Source organism: Nesoenas mayeri (genome assembly GCF_963082525.1).
Source record: "Nesoenas mayeri genome assembly, chromosome: 1".
NCBI lineage: Eukaryota > Metazoa > Chordata > Aves > Columbiformes > Columbidae > Nesoenas > Nesoenas mayeri.
This window is the reverse complement of record NC_137541.1, coordinates 142472087-142487777: the sequence shown is the minus strand read 5'-3', so window position 1 is coordinate 142487777 and position 15691 is coordinate 142472087. Positions and strand designations below refer to the sequence as shown.

The window sequence follows — 15691 nt, the reverse complement described above, 5'->3', positions numbered from 1 at the left end:
TGCCAGAAGGGAAGTTACTGAGCCTTTAATGAGAGCAGCCTCAGTTGAACATGGGGCAGAAGCCAGACCAGAATGATGCCTACAGTGAAATGGAGGAAAAGGGTGTCCTGGTGAGGATGGCAAAGACAGCAACAGGAGCCCAGGCAGCCAGCAGAATCACTGTCCCTTGGAGATCTTCAACAGTCAGCTGGATGGGGATCTGAGCAACCTGATCTGACTGTGAAGTTGGCCATGCACTCATCAGGTTGTACAGAAGACCTCGAGAGGTCTCTTCTGGCCTGTAGCACTCAACAGGACGTCATATTAATGACAGACCTTGAGGGGGGCAGCAGTTGGAGCAACAAGCACAGCATTTTATAGTGTTTTGTTAGATGAGAAAAGCTACAGTTGTGAGACTTTTTCAGGTTAGGTTCCATTTTTTTATACTTGATGAATGTAGACTCTTCAGATAGGTATAGTAATAACTCTTAATACTGAAAATGCCCTGTACCAGCAAAAAAATGTCTGATACAGTGGAATAGAGTTTGGTTGGCTGGCTTGGGTTTTTTCACTTGCTTAGAGCATAAGGAGTAAGTTTCTTTTTAGGAAATGTTAGGATTATCTTATGTGTAAACAATTGTGTTTTCTTCTGGTTTTGAGTACTTTCTCTATCTGACCTTTGTGAGTGTGAATTCAGAGCTAAACCAAAAACTTATGAGGGCTTTCCTCTCTGTAGGAAAAAAAAATCTCATCCTAATACATGATCCTTAAACTAAACATCTTATCAATTGCTGCTATGGGGACATTTCTTCCTTTCCTTCAATTTAACCCTTGTACCCCAAGGTAACTGTGACTGATTTCTTCCACACTTCATTTCCTTTTAGTGTTCAGAAAATGGGGAATAGCTGTGCTCATCTGATATATAAAACTTCTTGAGTTTTGCAGAGGAAATGGGCTGTGTAAGTGCTAATAATTTTACTATTTTACTCTCTTGTCTCTTTGTGTGTGTGTTTGTGTGTAGAATGGAGAGCAATATGTAAACACGTAAATACTTGTGTGCGTATAGCTTGTTTTCAAACTAGGAACAGCATATGTGGAAAATCTTCTAGTTTCATATTCTAGCTTTATAAAATGTTTTCTGAAATAACAGCTTTTATTATTTAGCTTTACTAGAAAACTGTGGGAATAAATATACTTAGACAAGTAGGTATACCCTCAAGGAAGATACAATGGAATCTGCATTTGAAGTAAGTATTCTTCCTAGTCCTTCATCCCTTCATCCCTCAACCCCATGAAATGCAATAGCTTCTGAAGAAGCTCATTAGCTTCTGTGCTGTGGTTCTTCAGGTGCACGTGGTAGTCTCTGTATCTGACTTTTGGAGTTATTTTATGTTCCTGTGGGTTTGAGTGCTGCTATTTCTTTAGATTCCAGCAATACAATAAAATTCTCCCTTCTAGATTCTAGTAGACTTGGTCTAGTACTCTACCATGCTCATGTAGTTTGTGTTCCTCTCTGATCTGCACAAAGAGCACAATTCATGTTGAAGTGCAGGGGAGACCTATCATCGCCCATTGGCCTTCTTTTCCCCACAAAACCGTCCCTTATCTGATGAGGGTTTGTCAGTGGCTTCCTGCTTGACTGAAGATGAATAAATGTAATGATAGCAGCATGATTTTACCATTCTTTTACTGGTAAATGTCTGTTGCTAAGCACTAAGGCTTTTCAGTTTGAAAGATGAATCTTTGTCTCAACTACAGCAAGACTACGGATTATTAGTTTTGATTGACAACAAGAAAAAAGCTTAGAAGGGCTAAAGGGCTAACATTAAATGCTAGTCCAGTTCTTACATCTAGAAAGCTGTCACTAGTCCTGTCATAAGCTCAAACACCCAAATGTGACAATGTACAATTGCTGATGCCAAACTTAGTCTTGTTGTCTTGCTATGAAGTCAAAGGGTTCTTGAATGATTCAGGTGAAGGGTTTTTGCTGAGTCAGTGAAGATTGCTAATATTTTGTGTGAGAAATGTCATGTATGGAGGGAGTGAGGTGGCAGAAAGGCCCTAGAGATGGAAGCTTGCCTAGTTTTATGTAAAACATGATCATCTGATAAACGAGTTTATCACTAAAATTTGCATTTAAGAATTCTTTACTTCCTGAGTACATATATGCTTATTTTAAAATATATTCAGAATCATATGTAAGAGTGGAATCTGACTGATAGTCTCTCTAAGTAGTTTTAGTTTCTCTAAGTAGTTTTCAGTGCTTCAGCATCTAAGTTTTTTTCATTTTGATCAAATAATCACTTATTATTCATTTACCTTGTTTTGCTTGCATGTATTTTATACTCCTCAAGGATATGTGTAGCATATACTGTAGCCTTGCTCTTTGATAAAAGCAGGACCCTTTTTAAACTAGTTGAATGAAAGTTCAGGATTTTGCTTTGAAACTTAAATACTATTAGGAATGTTAGGTACCCTTCCACACTTATAAGAGAATACTGCTTCTGGCTGAAAAAAGAAGAAAGGTCATTGATGAACACGTAAAGCTTTTCTGAATATTTTTTTTTAATTGAATGGGGGGTGAGGAAGAAGAAATGCATTTATCTTTGCTTTATGTGTGAAACTTTTTACGGAGTTCTACTTGTTCTTAATCCAAATGCAAAATTCACATCCTGAAAATATGTACATTGGACTAAGGTTTTTAGGTTTTTGAAATGAAAGAAAAGGTCACTTTGTTGCATATGGGTGTGTGTTCTGAATGACATGTTGGGTAGACTAATGTAGAGAGAGCTGTGCCTTAACTTGCTGAGCTTTTTTTTCTTTTTTCTTTTTTTCCCCTTTTTTTTCTTCTTTTTTTTTGTTATGGCAGGCAATTGCATGGGGATCTTGATGGCGACATAACTTGGCAAACATTTTGGAGTTAGCTCAACATGTGACATCACACCCCCTTAAGGTTTTCCACATAAAATACGTCCTCCAAAGAAAATACTAAAATTGAGACTTGTTCTGAAATCTATTATTACATCCTCTAAGGTCTCATTAGGCACCTCAGTATTTCCCCCCTGCCTCCTTTTTCCAGGCAAATAGACTAAATGTTGCAGATAATGGTGGTAAATGTTTTATAGTCATGAGGGAGTATGGAGTGGGGGTGTGGGAAGAGAGTTTTAATCCCATGTCTACCCCTTTTGCATAAGGAAAAAAAAGAAAGTACAAGGACTTCGTCTTTCCTTCTGTGCAGCTTTTCACATTGTGTGAGGACGTATCTGATGTAACATTTTACCACTTTTAGCAACTGTAATAGTTTAGCTGTGTCTCCAAGAGATTAGTGTCTCACAGCTTTTGAGAAAAAGACAACAGAGATGAAAACTTCCGTTCATCTCAGGTTTTGGTTCCTGATACGATGATGTTTCACAAAAACAGTTTAGAGGAAAAAATCAGTTCTGTGCCCTGTGGGGAGACTTTGGATGTGCTTTTCTGTGTGTACCAGTGCTTGCCTGCATCTGTATACATTTCTCTGAGAAGCAAAGGGTTGGTTTTTTTTCCCCAGCTGCTCTAATTGCAATCCATAACTATGGCTGTGGACTTGGTGGGAAATGTATGTGCTATCTTTGATAGACCTGCAGGAGAGAGGTGTAGCGTGAAGAGTGAACGCTGCCAAAATACATGGAACATGATGTTACACAGAGAAAGCAGAGGAAGAATTATCTATGCATAATGTGAGTTTAGAACAGGCTTGACGTTCTCACACCCAAACATTTCCATCTGGAAGCTGTTCCTAAGCTAAAGGAAACAGAAACAATATTCTCCTATCTTCTGGAGTAGCTATCCAGGGAATAGGAAATGTTCTTTGATATTTTTTTTTTCCTTAGGATGCATTTAGTTTCACTGCAGATTCAGAGAAAGCACAGTTTGATGTGGCTTTTTTATAGACAGTAAAAAACGTTAAATTCTTCTTAATCCTTCATCTGACAATAGGTATGGAAATCCTCACACTGCTTAAACAAACTGTGTCGCTTTTAGGTTACACTTAAAAATAAAGTTGGATTTATGTTTTTTGTGCCAATCCTGATAGGAGAACTGTATGGTGTTCCTATTTTCAGAGCTTTCTGTAATTTATCCTCTGCCTTTGCTTTCTATATTTCTATCGTCTGTCCAAACATCTACTTTTCCTCATGTCTTTCTGTTCTGCCATCAAAGGCTTCATGCCTGATTTGATGTTGTTACTTACATACTATAGTGTATAAAGTATCTTAAACGTGCTGAAAGGTTCACCTGCTTCATGTTGGTTGTAACTTTACACATTTGCATATCTCCGTGTATTCTCTGTAGTGTAACGTGCCTGTCATCCTACCACAGTGCTGAAGAATCTGACAGCGGTTTACCTATCTTACCTGCTGATGGAGAAGTAGACACTACTATTATTTAGGAGTAGTTAGTCATGTTTTCACAGCTGAACTCTCAAAATATAACTCTGCAAATATTTCTGATTTTTAGTAGATACAGAATAAGAAGGTGGACAAATCATTAGATGTAGCATTAAACGGTAGGCATTTCTTAGTACTATGGCAAGAGGTAACCTTACCTTTCACATTCTTGTTCCAGTAAGTTTGTAAACTCATCACTTTTTTCCATGTATTTGCTGTGCTTCCTCTTCTCTTCTTCTAGTTCATACAGTGTCTGTCTGTGTGATTTTTCTACCATTAGAAGTTGCTCCAGCATTCGTCTGTGAGTTTCTTTCTGTTTCTCTACAACTTTATCAAGCTACAAAAAAAGCAAAAACTCCTCAAGTCTTCTGAAACTCTTAGGTGCTCAAGCTTTCATTAATGAAAGATTTTAAGAGAGGGTTAATAATATAAAATGCATTTAATAGCCTAATGGCCAGGTCCTTTGGTATCTGTTTGGAACAGGTCATATAATTCTGTCAGTTTAGTTCTGACAAATTAGTACAATAAGTTAAGGTAAGGTTTTGCATGGCCCTTAGTCACCTTCTGTTCTTCCTCCTGCCATGACTGATCCTCAACAGCTACTAATTAACAGTTACTGTTCCCAGGGCTGTGCTTTTCTCGTTGATCATTGTGGTAGAGAAACAGATGTCTTGGCAGAAGAAGCCTTTGCTTCACACAGAAGTAGCCTGACTTTTGGTTGAATAGGAATAGCTGCCTCATTGGTAGCTGTACAGGAAGCAAGAGCATTGGATTGTCTTTGTAAGGTAGACAGGTAGATCAAAAAGCAGTTTTCCTCTGTTTTCATAATAAATGTGTGATACAAGCAAGAGTGGAAAACAATCCTATCTCCCATGCTTACTCTGAGCATGGTTCTGGGTTTCTGGAATAACCAAGCACTAAATTTTGAAATCGTTTGAAGTATTTTTATTTAATAGTGGTGTTTGCTGTTTTGTTCCTCAATTTTCACATTATAAAGGAGTTTGTCTTGCAGATGGCACCTTTATAGCACAGTTGGAACATCAAATTCCCTTCCCCAGGGATTTCTGCTGAGCTTCTAAATATTATTATATTTATAATTATTATAATATTTTATATATATATATTAAAAAAAATAATGTAAATAATCTGTCTTAAGTTTTGGTAATAATTTTCAGTTTTTCCAAACCAGAGAGGTATTGGCACTGTAGTTACGCTCTTAAATAAAATGATTTCCACAAACTGAAAGAAAATTATCCTTCTGAAAATTCTCTTATAATTTTCAATTGGGTAAGTGACCGTATTATGCAAGTGTGTGTGTATGAAACCAGAAAGGATTTTCCTCCTTAGGCATTTTTGATCTAGCTGAAGTTTGAGGAGCGTTCACTGAAGGCTGTCTAAAGATCTGGGAAGAGTCTGTATCTGTGAGAATATCTGTTCCCTGCTGGTTCCCCTTCCCCTGCAAAGACTGCCTCCCTCATCAGGTCAACACAGGAATCCTTGTCTCCTTTTTTAAAAAGAGAAATTTTAAGCTCGAACCCAGTAGGTCCTTTTAACCACAGTCTATTCTAGTAGGTCAAGCTGCTTTACAGTGCTTCACTCTATTAATAGGAAAGAATTCACAAATGGGCATTGTGGGAAGCAAGGCTGGTTCTGGTTCTCCAACGTTTCCCCCACAGGAATTCCATGTGCCACAAGAAACACTGGGGCTTCAGATTCTTAGGGCCACTGCTTATTTTGGACAATTTAATTCCAAGGAGTATGATTAATTATCTTTTCCTCATGTTTATTCACAGTTCAGCTGATAGAAGCGATGACAGGAAGAGCTGGAATGCCTAAACATGAGTTTCTTGAATGAGTGAGAATATCCTCAGTTTCTCCACGGGCTTCTGAGTCTCCCCCTGCTTACCTCAGCTTCTTTTTAGGCTTTATATATTCTCTTATGTTTCTCCTAAATCATTGTTAACTTTTTTGGTAACACTGCAATGAATAAGGAAAAAGTATTGACAAGACTTTGAAAGATAGTTTGAGTCCAAAATATTCCAACAGAAATGTAGACCATTTTGAAAATTGCGTGTTCTTTCTGCTTGTGACGTTAGAGAGCATCTCTTCTGTTGTGACATAGCTGAACTCCTTTCATACACGATCAAAAAATGTGAAGAAACCTATGACTGTCCTAGTTGGCTGATTTGTGGTGCTCTTACATGAAGACGTTAAGGTTTTTTTTCTTCTTCACTCATAATTTGCATGCTTTTACACCAGAAAGGTCAACACTTTCTGGAATCATGATCCTAAAGTAGAACCTCTCTAGGGAAAACTTTTCATACCTAAACCCTTGCATATGGAAGCTTTCTCAGTAAGCAAGCACTGTCTTATACAGTAATCTCTTGGCTGTGTTTTCTATATCTTTTACAGAGGTTGAAAACTGAATTGCCTTATAAGGTTAAAGAAAACTGGCCATTTCTAATTTCTCCACACTCTCTCTTTTTTCACCAGAAGTGGAAATTTCAAATTTTAAAATCTTTTGTTCAGCTACTAGCTTACCAGAATGAGAGAACTGTCAGTGTGGTTTATCAACCTTCCTCCCCCTCCAAGATTTCAGAGGGTTTTTTGGAACATCTGTTGCGTAGATGGTTGAAGCACCATCACCTGAGCTTGTGATCCTCGCCAAGAGGTGAATATGTGCTGTTCTCAGGAAGCAACCTGCCTTTTGTCTTTGCACAAAGTTCTGATGCGATGCTGTTTGCAGCTATGGTCCTGTCTTACTTAATGTGAACTAGGCATCAGCCTTGCAGGATAGCGCTTGCTGGTCTCAGTCGCCACAGCGAGGTCAGGTGGGAATGAAGGCAAAGGTGTGAACTGCTGATTTCTTTTGGCAAACAGTCTGCATGGATGGGGTTAAGAATGTAAAGCGATATGTTTTTATGGATTGCACCACTGTTACAAAACTGTACGTAGGAACCTGAGGGGATGTGTAAATTGCTGGCATAAGAAAACACTGAAATTTCTGGCTACAAGCTCATCATAAATCAAATGATTCCTGTTTCCAAACATATAAATGCTTGATGGAGATGAGGGTTAGTTGTCTACACAAACACCATTAACCAAATAGAAAATAGTCTTGCTTCTGCAGGTTGGGTGTGAAGAGTGTTGGACCTGCCAGCAGTGTTTTATGGGTTCAGTATATTTTGTTTGCTCTGGAGTAAATTTTGAATGGCTATGAGAGCTTAATTCGAGTGATAATCCAAGCAGTAAGAATGCAACAAGAAAGGTAGTAACTCCAGGTTTTTGTTTTGCAGTTCTCAGTGAGCAATGCCAGTGCCTTTCATTTCGCAGTTGTGCTTTCGTCAGCATTGAGAGTAGCAGTTTGGATTACAGACTGGTAGTTGGAATGGGAGAGGTGTGCATTCAAGGCAGAGAGGGGTAACAAGGAGTTTGAAAATGGGTAAAAGAACTGTAGTGTTTTGGGGAGACCTGCTTACTTGAAAGGGTAAGAGAGACAAGTAAATAAGCTGCTGCATTAAAGCTGTTCTCATGTTGCACTTTTCTTCTGTCACTCAGATTAGAAGATGCTTTTAGGTTTTCTTGTCAAGAATGCCATCAAATCAGTTCTACCTTGAGCATTCACACCTGGTATGTGGCTGTTGTGGCTTGGGACAAGGTGGAGAGTGAGAGCTTGGGATTCCACTTGAAGGAGAAGGGAAGAGGTGCTGGGCCTGTGGCCTAGTACAAGTGAGTGATAAAAAATTGGAGAGGCAGAGGCAGGTGCTTGAGATCTGCATGTAAGCTGCAAAATGGGTATGGGCGTTTGAGCGTGTGGCGCTCCTGTGTGCTACTGTGCAGCACGTCTCTCCCTCCCTGCAGGACCAAGCAGAGCAGAGGCTGGCACTGGGCTGCTGCACTTCTGTGTGTTTTCTTTGGAAAGCTCTCTTTTGGCCCTCTGCGAGGTAAGGGCACGTCCCTGGGGAGCAGATTTGACTCTTGTGTTTCCCCTGTGAGATCTTGTGGCTGACTCCCGCGTATCCAGCAGAAAGAAGGAAGAAGTTGTGTCAACCCATACTAGTGTGAGATCCTCTCGCGGGAGCCGTCTCCAGCAGCCCCTGGTTCCTCAAATTACTCTGTCCAAATGCTAAGCTGCGCTTGCAGAAATATCCTTTTATATGTACACACGTTTACTCAGCATATGCAGTTCTTGGCTAAAAACCGCAGAGAACTAATAAGCAGCAGTATAAATGTCTTCTGTTGAAAATTAAAGTGATAAAATCTTAATTAAGTGATTTGTTGTTTTGTTCTTGCTAACCATATGGGCTTTTAGCTGGAATTAATACTTGAACATACTGTACAATACAATGGAAAATAAGAAGCGTGGTCTTACGTAACTGTGGATAGTTCAGCAAGCTAAAATTTAACAGGAATTTAATCGTTTTAAGTACATTTTGCCACCAACTCGTCTCTGAAGTCAAACTAGGATGGTGTGTCTCATATCCATTACTTTGGAACTGAACTTACAGTTTTTATCTTTTTAGACTGTTTTGTGTTTGGAGCTGTGCCAGAATAAAATCTGGATTAGTTACATTTCTTTGTCCAAAATTCAGTGAAATATTAATATTATTCCTGTTAATAATACCCTCACGGTCATTGTTTATGAATGTATAATCTTGAGTTTAGGATTACTAGAGACTGGGGGAGCAGCTCCTCTCTTGTCTTTTCCAACCCTAGCTGAGCCAAATTTCCATGTGGATATGTTGGTCTGCTTTTCCTGAATGCCACCTTGTCAATGTTATTGTTTCCATTTCTTCCTATGACTGCAACTTACTGTTGCCCTACCGCTGTCAGCTCTGGAAGGTTGTGACTGACGCTTGTAAGACGTTGTGAGAATGCAGTCAGATATACTTCGTCAAAAGACTGATGAGGATGCATTTTTCCCTGAGTTGGTGAGCACTGGGCATTTAAAACTGGATGCCATTTTGAATTATCCTTGATGGATGTAGAATATAGGCTTTCCTCTAGTTTCACTACTTTTAGAAGAGTTCTCAAAGTAGTAAGAGGTATTGTTCATCACATTTCAAACAGTGAGGTACCAGATTTTAGTATCTGTGTCTGTGTTATTGGAAGCTGGGGAGAGTTAGAAACAAGAATTGGCTTTCAAATTCTGTGAAGGTTTGAAACGAGAAAAAGACACCATAAATTCTGCACTGTCTTCCTATTTATCTCTCTTTTCCTTCATCACCTTTTTTTTTTTAAATTATTTTAAGAATTTATTTATTTATTTTTGAATCTGGGAAAATGGTTCTTATGCTATTTTTCTGTATTAAGTAGTATGTTGAATACCTTTTTTTTCTATTCAAGAGAAGTGTCAATTGATCTGAAGCCAGATTTTTTTCATCAATAACTGACTTGATCTAAATTTATAAAGCTGCAAAGATGGAAAATCTTTTCAGGCCTTTTTGTCAAGACAGAAACAAGAAGAAAATAGAAGTGTTATTTTCTTTTATTTTAAGCTCCTTTAAACATAAACCCATTTATTGTATCCTCAAGTGTGAGGAGTAAGAGTTAGCTTATCTGGCGTTTAGTTCCCCTCATAGGTTTTGCAAAGAAGATGTATTGCTACTGTTTTCTATTTTGCTACATTCGTTCACCTACAAATCCTGTTTATAGTGAGTAAAGTTGTCCAGTCACCAAATTTTCCCACTACATTTTTAACCAAATTTGCCAAGAAACTTCATAAAGTTTAGGATAGATGAGCAAGTTGTGAGGGAACGTTAAAGGACGAGTAACCTTACAGACACCTTCACAAATTCACTGTATTTTCAATTGAGTTTTGGGGAGAACTTCTACGTTCAGGGCTACAAGGCTAAATTGTCAAGGGTGAGATGTACTCTAGAGGAACTGGATCAGTGGAGATCACAGAATCACAGAATGTTAGGGATTGGAAGGGACCTTGAAAGATCATCTAGTCCAATCCCCCTGCCAGAGCAGGAACACCTAGATGAGATTCTGTAGGCAGATAAAAAGGTACATTTTCATGGTGGCAAAAGGGGAATTTAAATGGTTGATTTCCATGCTTTGTGGCTGGTTCCACCTCTCCATTGGTTTTTATAAATGTTTTAAAAATCCAAACAAAAACTGAATGGGTCTCTGGTTTAATTTGGGGGTATTTTGAAACTGAAAGTGAGGGATGCCTGCCGGTTATGGCATTCTTAGGTTTACCAAGATACACGGAATGCCAGTGGTCCTTCTAGCCTTTCAGTTGCTCTCAGGATGTTTAGCTTTGACTTTTGGAATTGCCAAATCCAGTGGTGTTAGAAATCCTTTCTCTGCCATTAAGTGTAAGAAGGAAAAAGCGTGTATAAACTTAGGTAAAGTAACAAACTGAACTTATGTGTTCAAACTCTTTTGGACTTCTCTTCAAATAATTTCCATTTGTACTCAAAGTTTCTGTGACATAATGCCACAATGTTCTAAAATAAATTAACCTCCACAGTTGAACTTTATCTGTTTCAGATTTTAGCCAGAGATTTTAACCTCTGAGCCTCTGAAATGAGTTTTGACCTTTTGCCTGACATAATTTTCTCTGAAACAAGCTCTGTATCCTTAGGTACGTTTCTGTTCAGAAAGCTTGGAAAACACTTGGTAGAAGAATTTTATTCATAATTTCTGCTTTTATTTTTATGATTATTATCTCTTAAAACATTATTTAAAATGTCTATATACAAGAGTAGACACTTGGGGAAAAAAAGCCCCACATATTCTAATATGAAGGGATTTTAATATTCAGTAATTGCATTGCAGGGCAGAAGTGAAATTCAGATAACGTTCAGAAAGTATGGCTGCTTCTGCAGTGTAATTAAACTAAAGGTTGCTTACAGATAATGTGAGAATATTAGATTTTTGCCTGGATGAACTTTCTAATGGCAACTCATTACAGTAACTACTTGGACCATGCAGATATACCTGTGACTCCCCCAAAACTAGTGGGAGCCGGGATATGTAAAGGTAGAGACAGCTGTGCCATTGCTGCTCAGTGGGCCCTTTCCAGCCATTGGTAAAGTGGCCTCAGTGAGACAAATGGAGAGGCATCTGTTTGGGTTGTGAATTTGGGGAAGAGAAAGGAGAAAAAGAAGGTGTCAAAAATAGAAGGCTGATTATCAGAGTTTCAGGTAGACAAAATCATGTATTTCTATGATTAAAGCCCCCAGCGTGCAGTATAAATGAGGATCATTAGATAACTTTTTTTAGCAAGGACCCCGCTGGATACTGGACTTTATTCTGCTGTCACTTACACTCACGTTAGATTCTAGATTTAGAGTTCATTTTCTTTCTGTTTGTGAATTCAGTGAGATATTTTCTGTTTAATTTGGTGGGAACTATGGTTAAATATCAATTATATGTTCATACCTCTCCCATAGGCTTTTCGTAGATATCTTCTTGCCATTGCTCAGCCTTTGTTTGAATAGCATCTCGCTGGAGGGCCTCTAACACCTTCTTGGGTGTAACAAAGCCGTATTGTGCTTCAAGCAAAGCCAAGTCAATTTTTTCAGCCTTAAGTACTCCTATAACTTCATCTTGAGCCTGCATAAACACAAAGTAAGGTTTTATTTGGTTAAACTGTATATATGTATTTACAGGTTAGCTTTCTACTTTTGATTTGGAGAAAACTAGAAAACATTTTAAAGAATGCTGTGTTTGTCAAGTACCCCAAAATAGTAAGAGCAAGACAGTTAAAGAGCACGAGGGAAGTATTGAAGACAGTTAAAAAGCACGAGGGAAGTATTGGTCTTTGTATGTTATTAGTTCTGCATAAACTCCAACTTCTTTGGAACCCTCGACAATGCTTAAATACTTTGTTAGCGATTAGATCATATTGCTGTTTCTGGACCGGTGTGTAGCATTCACAACACAAAATTTCAGGGCAAAGTGTGACTTGTGGTATTAGAAGCTGATTTCAAATCGTTAGGGAAAGATGTTGGGATGGTTCCTGAAACCTGGAAGCTTTGCGCATTCTGTATATCCTGGGCATGAAGGTGGCTTTTGTAGTTCAAACTTGCCCAGGGTCATCTGCTTCTGTTAGACTGAGCTCATTTGAGCAGTGAATACAGTGAGGTCTGCGGTGCGGGGGGATGGCACCATTTGCAACATGCATTCCAAAGCCATGCAATAGTGGCAGTTCTTTAAAACAAGATTAATTGCCTTCAAGGCTGGCAGTGGGGTCCAGTGTGTGTGTACGGGTACATGCGTGGGACCATGCCTTATGTATTTGTAGACATGTAGATGTGCACATACTCATTTACATGCCCTCAGGTGATAAACAACCTTGCAGCACCAAGTTTTTTAGAAGTAACTACTGTAAGGGTATTCTCAGTTTGTGAGTGCATGGAAAACCCCAGTGCTTTAAAAGACAATGATTAAGAGAAGGTGGTGTTATCTGGTTTCAAAAAAATCATGTCGTTTCAAAAAATATAGCCTAAAAGTGTGCTTTATACTTTTTTTCATGGCACTGCATTTGTTTCCTTAATCTTATAAAATATCTGATGGCATCCTGTTACTAAAGAGTAGTTACGATGTGTTCTCAGGTATTTTTTCCATGTGTTCTTCTATGTACGTATTTCAGAAATTCTTGCACAAGCTGGCAGGTACACCTACCTTCTTCCTATCATACAGCATTGCTAAGTCAATGCTTCAGAGTGGAGACACATGCTATTTGTGTTTCAAATGATCTATAGATTCTCTTTGCTCTTCAAAAAACAAACAAACAAAAAACTGACCCCCAAACCAAACAAAAAACCCAAAGAAACAAACAAAAAAAACAAACCAACAAACCATTGCTATAAAGTCCTTTGCTATAAAGTCTTTGCTATAAAGTCCTTCTCCTAGATGTTAAGTTGGAAGGGACAGATCACCTGCTGCAAATATTATGCTAATTGTCTCCAAGTCCCACTTCTAATGATAGTGTTCTTTCATGGGAATATCTGTTTATGTGAATGTTTCCACTGTGAGGGAAACTGGTGTAGGTCACTACCTCTAATGGGGCTGTGTCCATCTCTTCCCTGCATCCTCTGGTCCCTGCATCCCTGCATCCCTGAGTCCTCGAGGTCAGCTGGTCAGCAGATCTTGAGGTACAGAGTGGTTTCAGGAGGTTCCTTTGCCAGTGGAACCCCATGAGACTGACATGACTTGGCAGCTCTTGTGAGGGTGTCTGACATGGCATAGACGTTGCCAGGGTAACGGTGATCACACCCCCGCCCCCAGCCTTGAAAAAGCCTCAGGGAGGGCAGCACCCTGTCACTGCCCACCAGGCGCTGGGAGGTGAGAACAGCGTGTGAAGTGAGTACCACCCACACTGTGCTGCAGCAGCAAGTGTGGTAGCTCATGCAGCAGAGTGCAGTTTGTCCCTCCTTGCTCCGTAGGCCATCTCACCTATTGGCAGTCTCCCAGACTGCAGTTTACCATGGTCTCCACCAGACACAGAGCTTGCCCCAAAAAGACTGTGGCAACCCAAACGGAGGGCCTGCCCCGAACTGTGACTGTTCAGGTCTCTGGCTGCAGGGAGTGCCAGAGGCTGCTGCTGCCAGAGGAGAGAGGCAGGCAGTCCACCTGCGTGAGGTGGACTTCGGACAGGAAGGCCAATGGCATCCTAGGGTGTATTAGAAGGGAGGTGGTTAGTAGATCCAGAGAGGTTCTCCTTCCCCTCTACTCTGCCCTGGTGAGACCATATCTGGAATATTGTGTCCAGTTCTGGGCCCCTCAGTTCAAGAAGGACAGGGAACTGCTGGAGAGGGTCCAGCGCAGGGCAACAAAGATGATTAAGGGAGTGGAGCATCTCCCTTATGAGGAAAGGCTGAGGGAGCTGGGTCTCTTTGGCTTGGAGAAGAGGAGACTGAGGGGTGACCTTATTAATGTTTATAAATATTTAAAGGGTGAGTGTCACGAGGATGGAGCCAGGCTCTTCTCGGTGACAGCCAACAGTAGGACAACAGGTAATGGGTTCAAACCGGAACACAAGAGGTTCCACTTAAATTTGAGAAGAAACTTCTTCTCAGTGATGGTGACAGAACACTGGAACAGGCTGCCCAGGGGGGTTGTGGAGTCTCCTTCTCTGGAGACATTGAAATCCCACCTGGACACCTTCCTGTGTAGCCTCATCTGGGTGTTCCTGCTCCAGCAGGGGGATTGGACTAGATGATCTTTTGAGGTCCGTTCCAGTCCCTAACATTCTGTGATTCTGTGAGGTGTGAGCAGGTGGAAGATCTGCTCAGCATGGTGGTGGAACTTAAGGAAGAGGTTGAGAGACTGGGGATCATCAGGGAGTGTGAGGAGGAGATTGACTGGTGGTGTAACTCCCTGGCGTGCCAGTCAGAAAGGCCCCAGGGAGATACCCCCCAAAAGATGATGGACCCCCCACCCTGTCGGGCAGAGCAGGGAGGCAGGGGACCGAAAAGATGAGAAGGGTTGAAAGAAAGTCCCAGTTCAACGTCACAGGCAACCACCCTCCCTACCTGCCTTGTTTCCCCAGGTGCCCCTCCATAATAGGTTTGAGGTCCTGGATCTTGAAGGAGAGGTAGGTGAGGATGTGGTGGAAGGCCCAACTATGAGGTCACATAGAAAGAGGCAGTTGACACCATGCCTCAAAACCGCCTCAGATAAGAAAGAAAGAACGATGATCATAGTAGGCCATTCCCTTCTGAGAGGGACAGAGGGCCCAATATGCAGAGTTGACTCTTGTCATAGGGAAATATGCAGTCTACCTGAAGCCCAGATCAGGGACATCACCAGAACGCTCCCCAGCCTGATGCACCCAGAGGACTACTACCCACTCCTGATCTTCCAGACAGGTGGGGAGGAAACTGCATCCCTCTGTCTGAGGAGAATGAAGAAAGATTTCAGGGCCTTGGGACGGATGATGAAAGAATCTGAGGCGCAAGTGATTTTCTCTTCCCTCCTTCCATTTTCGGGTGATGATGTGGGATGAAATAGAAGGATCCAATCCATAAATGCTTGGCTTTGAGACTGGTGCTACAGGCAGGGCTCTGGGTTCTTTGATAATGGCTTGTTTTATAAGACACCAGTCTGGACAGTAATACACGGGAAAGGTTTATCTCACAGGAGCAAAAGGATGCTGGGACAGGAATTAGCAGGGCTCATTTGGAGACCTTTAAACTAGACTTGAAGGGGAATGGGATTGTAGCTGGGCTTGCACCAGTGGGGCAGTGCTCCAGTATTGATAAAGACTGGGAGGCCTCCCACACCCCTAGGGTGAAATGGGTGTGCTCAGCTCACTCTCTGAAATGCCT

The 15691-nt window shown here is 40.6% G+C and overlaps 2 protein-coding genes across 2 annotated transcripts in view; one reads left to right on the top strand and one right to left on the bottom strand.

Moving 5' to 3' along the window:
- CMSS1 (cms1 ribosomal small subunit homolog) overlaps positions 1 to 15691 on the top strand; it is a gene marked incomplete at its 5' end in the record, with an annotated part of 251915 nt that overhangs the window by 74022 nt on the left and 162202 nt on the right. The gene's annotated exons all lie outside the window — the stretch shown is intronic.
- FILIP1L (filamin A interacting protein 1 like) overlaps positions 1 to 15691 on the bottom strand; it is a gene marked incomplete at both ends in the record, with an annotated part of 165053 nt that overhangs the window by 69475 nt on the left and 79887 nt on the right. Inside the window, 2 exons of the mRNA XM_080363915.1 lie at positions 4562 to 4740; positions 11799 to 11972. Of these exons, the coding sequence (XP_080220041.1) occupies positions 4562 to 4740; positions 11799 to 11972 (353 nt within the window). The remainder of the gene's footprint in view (positions 1 to 4561; positions 4741 to 11798; positions 11973 to 15691) is intronic.